Source organism: Fukomys damarensis, unplaced genomic scaffold (assembly GCF_012274545.1).
Source record: "Fukomys damarensis isolate Sample0158 unplaced genomic scaffold, DMR_v1.0_HiC HiC_scaffold_32, whole genome shotgun sequence".
NCBI classification, from domain to species: Eukaryota; Metazoa; Chordata; class Mammalia; order Rodentia; family Bathyergidae; genus Fukomys; species Fukomys damarensis.
Genome location: NW_022900944.1, coordinates 10,016,726 through 10,031,317, shown reverse-complemented (window position 1 = coordinate 10,031,317; position 14,592 = coordinate 10,016,726). Strand labels below are relative to the sequence as shown.

Below are 14,592 nucleotides of genomic sequence, written 5' to 3'. Positions count from 1 at the left end.
CCATACAACATTTTACAATAACCCTGAAAGAGCTCTTAGTACTTAGAGAGTTCTCAAGTCTCCTCTTCCCAGGAGATAACACAAATAAGTAACTGGCTGATCAGAAGCAAAGTGTACCTGAAAAATAATAATGAGCTGACTGTGGTGGTACATGCTTATAATCCCAGAACTCAGGAGTTTACAAGTTCAAGGCCATCCTGGACTTTAAAAAAATTATTTCATATGAATCTCCAAAACAACATGAAATTTTCACTTACTTGAAATGATGATTTTTTTGCAGACAAGAACACAGGTATCCTCAATAAAAGACTAAAAAACTAGCTATAGTAAATCTAGTAGTACAACCACTTCAATGACAATGCCATTCACTATTTTGTCTTTTCTTTATTGTTTTTCTTTCAGGGTGGTGTAGGTCTTGCTATATAGTTCAGGCTGGCTTTGAACTCATTATGTAGCCCAGCATGGCCTCAAACTTGAGGCAATCCTCCTGCCATGCCTCCCCAGTACTGAGATTGCAGGCATGTGCCACTGTGCTTGGGTATTATTTTGTCTTTGACATCCTTCTTGGTAAAATTTTGTAACCAAACAGTAATATAAATCACAGCCTCCCCTCTTGCCTGGAGTATATTACATTCAAGTATCCACGTTATATTAACAACATCATATTAGCCTGGGGATTATGACTACTAAAGCCTGTGAAAGAATGCCTGCATCTTACCAAAGTTCTTGGTATATATAGCATAACCCTCCAACTTGGGCTAAACTGAACTTGCTTCTTTCCAGTGAAAGCCTCACCATTTAACAGCTTCTCCCACGCCACTCCCACAATTTTAGCAAACAAGAGTCTTCATTTGCTAATTAAAAAGGAAGATTATACATTGCTATTTCTGTTGATATTCTGTTCTTAGACAACATGGAAGTTGTGTCCTGAAGGAAAAGATGGGCCTCTAACTCAACAAATGACCTACTACAGAAAGAGTTAACTGGCTAGTAGCATTTGTTTAGTATCTTTACATTTCCAAGCTGGATCTGTATGTTTTCCTTTTCTGTGCTATTCCTGTTAAGTGTAAATAATCAGTTTCCCACTTATATAATGACTGTACAATTTTCTTATCTTCTTATGCTCCAAGACACATATAATAAACAAAGTCCTCAAAATTTTGAAAGCATTTAACTATAAAAACTCTAGGTCCAGAGTCTTATTTTGAGGTAACTTATAATGATTTCTCAAGTCTAGTAGTTTTCTAATCCTTAAATCCATTATAATAATATGGTCTGTTGCTATGGTGTGAATGGTTATGTCCCATCAAAGGATACTAAAATCCTAACCCCCAAGGTGACTATATCAGCAATTGGAGTCTTTGCAAAGTGAGTAGAGAACCCTCATGTCTGGGATTAATATCCTTAAAGGAGATCCTGAGAAGTCCCCACTTTTTTCACATGTAATGTTACAATGAGAAGACAGCCTCCTATGAGGAAGCAGGCCCTCACCACATACACAATCTGCCAGCACCTTAACCTTGGCCTTCCAGAGCTATGTGAAGTGAACTTCTGTTGTTTACAAGCTGCACAGTCTAAGGTATTTTGTTATAAAAGCCCAAGTAGTCTAAGACATCCATTTTATAGACTTCAAAATACCTAAGCAACCACATAGTCTTCATATATATAGTGGTACTGGGGATTGAACCCAGGCCCTCACATATGCTATGCAAGAGCTCTACCACTGAGCTATAACCTCAACTCCCTTAAAATTTTTAATATCCTTCTATCCCCAATACTGAAAAAAAAAATTTTAATACCCATATCACAGACAAAACTAAGAAAAGGAACCTAGTTTTTTTTCCTGGGGGTCAAACCTAGGACCTTCACCCTGAGCTACAAACCCAGCCTTTTTTTAGTTTTAATATTGAGACAGGGACTTGCTAATTTGTTCAGGCTGGGCTTGAACTCACCCTCCTCCCACTTCAGCCCCCCAGAATACTGGGATGACCAGCATGCACTACCACACCCAGCTCTAACCTAACAGCTTTCTTTTTTTAAAATTTATGTTTTTATTAGCACATGTTTATGATACACAGTGAATATACAATGAATATAATATGGGTATTTGATACATGTACGTATCACATCTTAACCCTTTTTACTTCCCCTTCCCCCGCTCCTCTCTTGATTCCTTCCTAGATCCCTTTACCATCTGCAAAAGGTCTACCTCCCTGTTTCCTATAAGCCATCTTTTATTTTGCTCTTTACTTGTACTTAGGGTTTCTCATATAAAAGGAATTTTGTGATTTCACTTAACACTATGGACTGAAGGTACAACCATTTTTTTCTATAAATGATTTTAATTTATCCCTTTTTATAGCAGATTAGAACTCTATTGTGTATAAATATCACATTTTCTTTATCCATTCATTTCTTAATGGACATATAAACCAATTCCATGATTGAGGTATTATGAGTTGTTCTGCTATGGGGATGCACAAATTACTGTAATATTATGTCTTTAACTCCTTTGGGAAGATACCTGGAAGGACAACAGCTCAGTCAAATGGAATTTCTATTTTCTAACAACTTTTTAGAATCTGTTTTTTACAGAACATCAAAGGAAGGCTAGAGGTGCAAGCCATAGGCAAAGAAAAAGCAAAAAAGAAAAGACAGGAATTTATTTGCTGATCCCCTTTAAGCAGTCCAACACTGACAGACAAGAAGCTAGGGCAAATAGTATCCTTGGAGATCTGGCAGCTACTTAGGAGTTTCTAATGAGACAATTTTGACTGGTCAAAACACTGTAAGAAACTCTGATTTGAAGGGAAAAAAATAAAGTGCAAGAATTTTATTTGAAGTTATAGCTAGGAGAGCAACATGCTAGCATAATTCTTTAATGATCATCTCAGAATCATTAACATGATTCTCTCCCACTAATTCTAAATTTTCAGTTAGTTTTAAAGATTAGGAAAGAGCTAAGACAGTTCACTTTTGGGTTATGAAAATAGGTTATTAAAATTCTTTTTTTTTTACTGCTTTGCATATACTATAAGCAACCTGACTAATATATTTCATTCCTTCAAAAAAGATTTGAATCTCCCTAGAGATTTTATCTCAAACATGGTTTATAAGGCTGAAAGAATACTCACTCACTCTGGAAAAAAGAAATGATATGGAAAGATTGAGAGAAATATGAAAACCTAGCCAAGGAATTCAGATATTTCCATGTTACTATTCTCATGCAGCCAACATCATGAAGAATCACTCACTTAGAAGTACAATGAATCCTGCTATTTAAACCTACCTTCCCATTAGACCAGCCAGTGATCAATTCACACACTCCATCAGAATTAAGGTCAAAAGCATGAATGCTCATGGCATGATTTTTGGACTGAAAAAGAATTCCAATAATTAGTACAGAAGTCTCTCAATAATGGAGAAATAAAATCCCTGATAGAAGAAGCTGAACCACACTAACTTTAATTCTCCAGGATCGAGCCATTTTGTCATAAACTCCAACTGTGCCATTGGAAAGAGCATACCCAAATCGGCTGCCATACATGGGGCATAGAGAGGTGATTATCTGCAAAAGTAATATATAAAAACACATCTTTTCATTGGGGCTCAATTTAATGTGACATATACCTTTAGAAAATTGCAAGCCTTGCTACAACTGTGTTAAAATTAGGTGCAAAAGAATTTCTAACCCAATAGTGGAGAATGTATTTCTCTTCCATGTCATCTATTTCAGAGTTGGATGAAATTTTAAGATTTTAGAAAATGCACAATCTTTGATGTTTTAGACTAAGCTTATGAAGCATGTTCAGAAAATTATTTTAGAAGAATCACAATAAAACAGGATTAAGGAGGAAAATATTGAGTATACAAAATCGAGAATATGTATTATACACTCTAACTCAAATGATTTTAATTATTTCAGTTTCCTTAATTTATAATATCTTAGATTCTAAATTTTAAAAAGAATCATAATCTAGAATTAACTTTTAAGTGTACGTTTTTCTATGACATAATTTATTGTTCACTATAGGTAAAAAAAATAAAAAATCAAGCATCATCCTTTCAAAACTGAAAACCCAAACACATGGATTTGTGTGGTATGTAACAATATAAAGAATGCATGTATTATACAGAAATATTTATAGGACTACTGAATTATTTAATATCCTTACAAAGCTAATAATTTAGATATTGAACAAAATTATCCTTTAAAGTTAAAAGCCAAGGGCCCGGGATTTAGCTCAGTTGTTCTGCCACCTGCCTCACAAGCACAAGGATCCGAGTTTGATCCCCAGTACACCCTCACCAAAAAAAGTTAAAGCCAAACCTTAATGATATCTCTGATCCTGCAGATCTATTTTCTAATTCTGGCCCTAATACAAGAGATATTAAGAAATAAATTGTATAAAAGCAGGGAATAGTTACATAATTTCCTTTACACCTACAGCATTTCTACCCACTTAACTCTGAATACAAAGGGCTGTGTAGGATTCCAGAATTATTTAACTCAAAGCATTCTTCTGGCAATAGTACTGTTCAACTGCCAAATGAATCAAGAGTTTGCTCACCTGGGAAAAGAAATGTAAGGAAGGAGCAAAACTAAAATGGCCCTTGGCCAGGCGTGGTGGCCCACGACTATAATCCTAGCACTAGGGAGGCTGAAGCAGGAGGATAGCTGAGTTCAAGACCAGCCTGGGCTACATAGTGAGTTCCAGGTCAGTCTCAACTACAGAGTGAGACCCTGTCTCAAACAAAAAAACAAACAAACAAAAAAAACGCAACCCCCCAAAACAAAACTAAACTAAAATGACCCTGCATATGAAGAGTTTTATAAAGTGTATATTTTCATAAATTTAGCCACATATTCCCCACGTCCCTTAGGGTTTCTTTAGTTCATTCACTTCTTTTGTAAACTACAAGCAGAACAAGTTCCCTCTAATATCTAACTGTATCTCATGTTCTCCTTGCCCTTTCTAGGATTTAGGGAAAAAAGGGGTTTCAAAAAATGCACTCTCCTAACATCTAAAATTGACTAAAAAATAGAAATTTAAAAAATTATATTGAGGGCCAAGGATATAGCTCAGTGGCACTGTGCCTGCCTCACAAGCACAAGGTCCTTAATTTGATCCCTGGTACCGGGAAAAAAAAAATTATATTAAGTCCCACAAAAATGGGAAAAGATTTACTATAAACTAGAAAGAAAGGGCTGGGTATGGTGATGCCCACCTGGAATCCCAGCATTTGAGAAGCCAAGGCAGAGTCCAAGGCTGGCCTGGGCTACATGAGTTCAAGGCATAGTGAGAGTCTTATATTTAAAATAAAATTAAAATAAAAGACATATGCTAATGTAGGATACAGCACCTACACCCTATTATGAAGTTGGGAGTTTTGGGGGGGAAGGAGCCAAAAACTCTTTAAGAACCTAATTGGGCCGGGGAGTTAGCACAGTGGTTCTACTTCCTGCCTCACAAATGCAAGGTCCTGAGTTCAGTTCTCACCCCCAAAAAAGAAACTAATCAAAGCTAACAACACTCTTTCTGGAAAAGCACATAAAACAGGACTCCACATACAGACATACATCTTTACACTACTGCTTTTGGCATTCATTTCTCTCCTTCATTTCTTCTCTATCCAGAGCTATCATTTTACATTATAATAATTGTGAATATATAAAAAGTACAAAGTAAGATGGGTGTGGTGGTGCACCCTTATAATCCCAGTACTCGGAAGGCTTAGGCAGGAGGACTGTTGCCCAGTTTGAGGCCAACCTGGCTATACAGTGAGTTCAAGACTAACATAGCGAGACTTTGTCTCAGGAGAAGAAAAAAAAAAATGATAGGTGATAGTTATGACAGTAGAGAAAGTAAAAATCCAGTTTTTATTCTAAAACCATCCAGCACTCTCATGTGATATTTGCTGTGCCACTCTATCTTGCTGAGGTTATCTTAACTTTAAGGTGGCACTTCTTACCTCTGTTTCTGTCATTTCTGCCACAATCTCATCTTCTTTAAAAACGCGAATGTCAAAATCCTCAGATCCAACAAGAAGCTGAGAGAAATTATAAATATCTAGTTTAATGAGTAAACAGCAAAATTTCTATAAAACACACCAAAAATTGCACAGTACTTTCCTTCTACTGCCACTCGAGTTCCTATTCTCCAAAAATCCAGTGCTCAGGAAGGGCCCCTTTAATCGGAGGATCAAGAGATTCAGTCAGTGAAGAGAAAGCTCTTATTCTGCCATGCAGAGTACATATCTTGCCAGACTATTTTCTCTCACTGTATACCTGAAAATGCTCCTTGGTTCAGTAACTTTCCCTGCCTGCAGGAGGAAGCCCTACTTCGGACACCAGTGCCCAGAGTCTAGGAATAAGTTAGCACTCAACATAGCACTTTGCATGCTCAAGCCCAAAAAGCTAATTTCCAGAGTAATTATTATAATTAATTTCAAAAAGCTAAAGGATAATTACTAAAACTTTTATATTCCTAAGAAAAAAATAGGCCAAAATGGAAATGTCTTATGAATATGTTTCAAAGCATCAGAAGCAATTTATAAGATTATAAATACGACCAAGGTCCCATAAACCTTCTCTTCCCTCTCATCTCTTTGAAACTTCATGGCCTACTTGTTTGTATTAGACAAAAAGAAGTGATTTATTGTTCAGAAGAGAGGAGATATCAGAACTAATAAATATTTCAGTTAGCTGATCAAAGCCAAAAATAGCCAGTTGGTCATAATTTAGGTAACAAAGCTCCAAAATCAGCACAAGAAGCTAATATTCCTCTCAATACTAACACAGCTGAATGTACCACAGAGCCATCACCTTCCCACATACCTCTTTCTTCCCATCACCATCAAAGTCACACAAAGCCAAGGAATGAACATTGTCTCCAGTAACCTGGAAACAAAGTCACAAGTCAGTTCTTCCATTTAATTCAAATATATCAACTACACGAAGAGAGGGACTCACAAGCAGCCAATGAGTTATTTGAATCAATCATATTTTTTCAGTGAACAGAATTATAAATATTATTTTGCTTTGTTTGGGGTTTTTTTGGTACCAGGGATCGATCTCAGGACCTTGCACTTGCAAGGCAGGCGGCGGCACCACTGAGCTATAATCCCAGCCCTTTTATTATTTAATATAGACAGTAAATTTTAAAATATTCTAAAGAAAATTATAACCACTTAAGACTACCAAAAAGAATGTTTTGTTCTTCATACCGTCCAAAAGAGATCGTTTCCTTCATGATCAAAACCCTGCAGAACACAGTTTCCACCAATAATTGCAAGAGGAGAGGCCATGTCTCCCAGCATCCCCAGCACAATGGCATTTGCCCCATCTGCTACCTGTGAAGCAAAAGAAACACAATCTCAGACAGAGTGATGGCCAGGCACACTGCACACAATGTGGATCTGCCTTTTCATTTGTATCCTCAGCTTCCTGTTGAGATTTGTGAGAAGCCACGTGGTCTCCTGAGAAGCAGCCAAGGCTGTCCATTGAAGCCATCGCTGTGGCTTCTGCATGGTAAACTCAGAGCCCTGACTCTCACGCTAAGCTGATCCAATATACTGCTATGATAATCTGGGGCTCTCTGGGGCCACCAAGCACTAGGGGGCAAATTTTCCAGAGAATCAAGATATATGCCTTTTACCAGGCATGGTGGTACACACCAGTAATCCCAGCACTAGGGAGGCTGAGGCAGAAGGATCACTGTGAGTTCAAGGCTAGCCTGGGCTACATAATGAGTTCAAGGCCAGCCTGAGCTACATAGTAAGAGCTGTCTAAAAAAAAAAAAAAGATGCATGCATTTAAAAACTCAAATTTTATCCGGGCGTGGTGGCACACACCTATAATCCCAGCACTTGGGAGGCTGAGGCAAAAGGATCACTGAGAGTTCAAAACCAGTATGGGTTACATAGTGAGTTCCAGATCAGTCTCAACTACATAGTGAGACCCTGTCTCAAAAAACAACAACAACAAAAATATATAATTTTTCACTTTTCAATAAGCAATGATGAAAAAGAACAACAATACCCATTGTTGGTTAGGGTGTTATAAAATAGGCGCTGTCATACTGTGAGGAGGAGGTAGAAAAATAGTAATTTTGCTAGAGAACAATTTACCAATGTCTGTTATAAATCTCATCTAAAAATGGTTTTTGATTCAGCATTTGTATTTTTCTTATATTTCTTTTTTATGTCTTCTTTAATTTGTTCTGATTCAGCAACTGTAAAACTGAGCCCTTGTGATACTAATTTTATATATCAACATGGCTAGACCTCACTATCCCAGATATTTGGTCAAACATTATTCTCATTGTTACTGTGAAAATATTTTTTGGAGAAGATTAACATTTAAATCAGTAGACTAAGTAAAGCACTTTATTCCCCATAATGTGAGTGAGCATCAACTGTTTGCAGGAAAAAGACTGATCTCCTCCAAGGAAGGAGGGATTCTGCCAGATTCCTGCCTTCAGATTTCAGGTTCAACATCAGCTTTTTCTGAGGTCTGCAGCCTGTTGGCCTCCCCTGCAGATTTCAAACTTGCCAGCCATCACAATCATTCAAAGCAGTTCCTTAAGTATCTGCTCCCACCATACAATGCATATTTTATTGGTTGTGTTTCCTCTGAAGAACCTGATGAATGCAGTCCTAAATTCAATTTTATTGCTCAATGAAAATGTAAGATTCTGTGACCTTCAAATAGGCAAGAACTTAGAAGGATAGGAAAAGCATTAATCATTAAAGAAGGTATCGAACAGCTTGACTTATTCAAATTTGAAGTCTGGTCATCAAAACACCTACCTACTAGAATAAATTATGGACCAGGACAAAATGTTTCTTATATGGCATTTACATCCAGTATACCCAAAGGATGTCTACAAATAAATAAAAAAGTGGGAAACTACCAGTGAAAAATAGGTAGAAGGCATAAACACTTCACAAAAGACACAAAAGGACAAGAAGCACAGGAAAAAGTGCTATATATCACTAGTCATCAGGAAAATAAAAAATAAAAACTTTAGTAAGATACTAATTCACACCTACTAAAATGACCAGAACTACAAAGCATGGGGCCTGGGATATAACTCAAAGGCACTGCACCTGCCTAGCAAGCACAAGGCTCTGAGTTCGACCCCCAAGTAGCAAAAAAAAAAAAAAAAAGCCAGGTGTGGTGGTACATGTCTGTAATCCTACCACTCAGGAGGCTGAGGCAGGAGGATTGAAGCAAGTTCGAGGTCAGCCTGAGCTACCCAATGAGATCTTGTCTAAAAAAAATTAAAAATGAAAAACAAAGCATGGTGATACATACCTGCAATCTCAGCACTCTAGAAGGCTGAGACAGAAGGACTGAAAGCTCTAACCCAGCCTGGGAAACGTAGCAATTTAGCAAGACCCTGTCTCAAAATAAAAAGGGCTGAGGATGTAGCTCAGGGTAAAAGTCCTGGGTTCAATCTCCATTACCAGGGGGTAAAAAGCCTGATAACATCAAATGTTCACAAAGAATGTGTAGCAACTGAGACTCAACACTGCTGGTATGGTAAGAGTATCAAATGGTACAACGACTTTAGAAAACAGTTTGCCAGTTTCTTATAAAAGGAATTTCTTTAAAAAGGTAATCATACATCTACTGTACAACCCAGCAGTTCTACTCCTTGGTGTTTATCCAAGACAAATTAAAACATATATTTACAAAAAGGCTTGTACATAAATATTTACAGCAATTTTATTTATAATTCCCCCAAATTAAGGGAATTAAAATATCCACCCCACCTATTACCAGTAAGATAAACACACAGTGGTGTATTCATGCAATATAATATACTATCTTTGCTGAGCAACAAAAAAAGAATACTGCTATATGTAGCAACAGGAAACTCTCACAGATATTATCTTGCGTGAAAGAAGCCAGATACCAAAGAGCACACTCTGTATGATTCCATTTATATGAGGTTCAAGAACAAGAAAAGCTAATGTAAGCTGATAGAAATCAGAAAAGTGATTGTCTATAGGAAATAGGACTTGACTGGAATAAGACACAATATTTTCTGAAGTAATAAATGCTCTGTATTTTAATTGAAGGTGGTAATAATAGGGATCAAAACTCACACACTTGAGGTTTGTGCAACCCACTATATGTACATTTTATCTCAACAGACAAAAATAACACAAAAAGGACATCTGCATATCTAGAAACTTATCTTTGGGAAATAATCAGAAAAGTGGCAGGATATATACTTATTGCAGTATCAACTATAAAAGAGAACCTAAAAATTATACAAATGTTCAATAATACTGTATTGGTGAAACAAATTATTATATAAATACAATGAAATACTATAGAAACAATAAGAATGATATATAGTTATACATTATCTTCATATAAAGATGTTCAGAATATACTAGTAAATGAAAAGGCCACATGTAATAGCTAATAAGTAGATTGTCCATTAACTCGTAAATGGACAAATAAAATGTGGTATATACACACAATGGAAGACTATTTAGCTATAAAAAGAAATGAAGTATTAATACATGCTACAACATGAATCAATATGGAAATTTTTATGCTATGAAAAAGAAGCCAGATCAGGTGTGATGGTGCAAGTCTGTAATCCCAGCACGTGGGGGGCAGAGGTGGGAGGATCATTATGAGTTCGAGGCCAGCCTGAACTACACAGTAATACCCTGTCTCAAAAAAAAGAAGCCAGTAACAAAAGACCAAACAGTATATGATTCTGTATTTATAAAATGTCCCGAATAGACAGAAAACAGATTAACTGCCTCAAGATAGAAGGTTAAGGGAAAATGAAGACTAGTAGGGTTTTTGGTTTAGTTTTTGGAGGTAATGAAAATGTTTAAAATTGATTATGGTGCTGGTTATAAAACTTTCCAAATTAATTAACTGTATACTTTAAATAGATAAGTTGTATGGTATTACTATTACAGCCGGAGATTTGGCTCAGAGGTTCTGCCGCCTACCTTGCAAAGCACAAGGTCCTAAGTTCGATCCCTGATACAAAAAAAACCAAAAAACTATTACGGGAAAAATAAACTAGAAGAGTACATGTACATATTTTTAAAAAATGGGGTGGCACTGCACCTGCCTGGCAAGTGCAAGGTCCTGAGTATGATCCCAAGTACTGAAAAAAAAATTTTTTTACTTACATATACTTAGTAAAAACACCAGAAAAAATAAATTCAAGAATTAATTTAAGAGTTATTATTCATTATTAAAGAATTAATTCTTATTGTATTTTTTCTTTTTGCTTCCCTATCTTTTTCTATAACAAATATGAATTACTTGGTTAATAAAGCTGCAGCAGCCTGTAGATGGCAGGCTATGGTAAGGGCTTCTTTAAAGTACCACTAAACTTTAATACAAGGCCAGCAGAAGAACTGTACCAGCTTCCAGCCCCTAGCTGAATTCTCTCAAAAGCAGATCCTAACAGAAGATGGAAACACACATATGAGGTGATCAAGGTGTGTGTTTTAAATTTTTAAAAAATGTATTACAGTAGGGCCAGGGATTTAGCTCAGTGGTTCCACCACTTGCCTCGCAAGTGCAAGGACCTGAGTTCGATCCCCGGAACTAAAAACAAAAAATCAAACAAACAAAAATGTATTACACTAAAAGACATATGGCTATTAATCCCCTTCACAATACTCCCATCCATTCAAACACACTTAACTCTTACCTTCTTGCCACTTTCTGAACAGCTTTGGAAATCCTTTTCATGAGTGTCTTTAGTTGTACCTATCATGTATGTCCTGAATCCGTTTAAAATATTTCCCTTTCATGATCATTTTGACTTTGGGGAAGAGCCAGAAGTCTCATGGTGTCAGACCCAGTGAATAAGGTAGATAAGGACATACTACAATGTTTTTAAGAGCCTACCTTTCTGCTGGATGACACTCAGCAGCAATATTCACCATATTTTTAAATCACACCTCCTAAAGACACTGACAAAAGAGAACTTCCAGAACTGTTTCAGAAAATGGCAAGAATGATGGGATGGGTGTGTTGAAAGTGAGCAGGAGTACTTAAGAATGGGACTAATGGTAATATGTCTTTTACTATAATAAATTTTTCAAAATTTAAACATTTATCATATTTTTCAGTTGCCCTTGTATACCTCATAGATGAGGTGCAGTGCTGCCAAGTGATTACCAGCCATGACCAAACAAAAAAGTTCCAACTACATAAAGCAGATGCAAATGGAAAAATACTTCACATTGTTTAATTACACTATAATGGCTACATAATAAAGCAAAACACGAGTGACCTCTTTCAAGCCTAAAAAGAACTGGACATTAATAAGTAATTGCAATTTTATGGTTGTAATGGGGGTATACTTACATCTCTGTAGAACAAATCTGAATTATTGTAGACATCATAAGCCAAAAGATTAGTCTGGGTCCCTACTAGAAGAGCATCATGGCCAAGTTCAGGGTTCAATACTCCTGCAGTCAGGCAGCTGACTGCCTGATTAATGTTCAAAAGAGAAACATCAGATTCCAGTGGGCTCTGGGATACTCTGGATGCACTGAAATACTGGCTTCGTGTATGAGGATTATGAATAAAAACCTAAAATAAAAACAGTTAATTACATTCCCTTAAAATATCAAAAATGACAAATTAACCTCATATATTTTTTATTACAAAAAAAAGGTTAAAAACAGATGTCAACATTAACAAGTTAATCTCTTATGATGTGTAAGATATTCTCAGACAGTTCTGTGCATGGCCAACTTTCAGACATCAGGAAGAATGGAAACCCAGTGATAAAGAACAAGGTTATGAGTAAGATCTAATTGTTGCTTACCAGGAGACCTTATATGCTATCATCAGAAGGATATCAAAGTACTCTTGCATCAGCCCATAGGAAGCTGCTACCAGCTTCGATAGTACTGCACACCCACATCACAGGAAACAAAACAGACACTGCTTTTTGTATCTTTTGTCCACTAATTCACTTCTTAGCCCATAACAGTCTAGTAGTTGGTAAATATTTTACAAACTTAAGACATGTCATACAAATCAAGTTTCTTGAAGACTTTTCATAGTCTATACATGTAAGACAAATAATTAGTCCAAAAACAATAAATTCAATGGTTTCAACTATCATAAATATACTTATCTGAAAGACTAAATAAATCATTCAAGTTCTATGGGCTTCACTTGTGAAAAGAAGGTTTGAACTAGAAAATGAATTCTTTTTGTTTATCTGGTTTGGTTTTGGGAGACAGGGTCTTGCTATGTAGTTCAGGCTGGCCTTGAACACTGAAATTTTCCTGCCACAGCCTCCCAAGTACTAAGATCATAGGTGTGCACCACTCATGTCCAGATTAGAAAAATGCTTTTTTTTTGGTACCAGGGACCTTGCGCTTGCAAGGCAAGTGGCAGCCCACTGAGCTAAATCCCTGGGCCAGAAAATGCAATTATAATACTGTTCCTATGAAGGGTAAACAGGTTTGGGGTGGAGAGCTATTAAATATTAGAATGGCTTGTACAATCTAAAGGCTACAAAACAGCACAAAATAAGATATGCAGTGTATGTGTTATTAAAATTTCAATGGGGAAAATTTCATTATCTAAAAAATGTTCCATGAGGCCAATACAAAGAAAAGATAGAGAACACTGAACTAGAGATCCTTTAGGCCCCTTTTGCCTGTAAAATTTTGCTAATTTTAAATGAGTATAAGTACAAATAGTACTAATTTTAAATTATTACCTACACACAGTGACCTATTGAACAAAAAATAATTTTCAAAAGAATTAACTAGAAACATGCAGAAAACATGTGCATTTACTAGATGCTGCCTTCATTTTCTCATTTGTGTAATGCTTTACAACATTCTTTCAGAAATATGAACTGCACTTAAACCCATACCAACCTGATGTACAGATGAGGCCAGAGGGGTTAAGGCCCTTTTCCAGGTCTGAAGACTGGGACAGAAATAAAACATAAAGCCCATGTGCCCCAGACCCTGGGCTCTGTCCACCAAATCACACTTTCTTTTACAGCGCTTCCAAGCGCAACCGTTCACATATGCTGAGAAAGAATAGGAGGGAAATAACTTATAGGCCCCACATTCAGTGTTACCAGAATGGAAAGAATGTTGTTTTTGCCGAGCAACAAGAATCTCAAGAGTCAAGACTCCTCCCTTCTTCATCCCCTGGGGTTCTCTGCACCGAGAAATAGTCCCCAGGGAGACCTGTCTCTTTGGGGCAAAGAAAAAGGAAAGTTCAGTCACATAACAAATGGGAAACTCCCGGTGCCTATTTTTTAGAGTCCTTTTAAATGGCTGCCTAAATCTCATCTAGCATTTGTTCCAGCTGAAGGGGTGCTGCTAACAATGTAAATTCAACTGTTCCCAGTTGATGAGGGGAAAAAATGTTCCAGGAGGAAAACACTAAGGTTTACCTTGCAAGAAACCCCTTTTTAAAATATTGTTGTTCAGACCACAGTCAGGGTCCTAGATGCAATGACAAAGGTCTTTTAGAGATGCAGGCCTCAGGGGTCAAAGAGTAGGCTTTGGCCTTACCTGGAATGTTTCTGGCTTTTTTTTTTTTTTTTTTTT

The 14,592-nt window shown here is 36.7% G+C and overlaps 1 protein-coding gene across 1 annotated transcript in view; it reads right to left on the bottom strand.

The window, feature by feature from the left end:
* Bbs2 (Bardet-Biedl syndrome 2) overlaps positions 1–14,592 on the bottom strand; it is a 28,377-nt gene that overhangs the window by 10,807 nt on the left and 2,978 nt on the right. Inside the window, exons 2-7 of the mRNA XM_010638945.3 lie at positions 12,368–12,595; positions 7,228–7,353; positions 6,839–6,901; positions 5,974–6,051; positions 3,464–3,568; positions 3,290–3,376 (exon numbers count right to left, since the gene is read on the bottom strand). Of these exons, the coding sequence (XP_010637247.1) occupies positions 3,290–3,376; positions 3,464–3,568; positions 5,974–6,051; positions 6,839–6,901; positions 7,228–7,353; positions 12,368–12,595 (687 nt within the window). The remainder of the gene's footprint in view (positions 1–3,289; positions 3,377–3,463; positions 3,569–5,973; positions 6,052–6,838; positions 6,902–7,227; positions 7,354–12,367; positions 12,596–14,592) is intronic.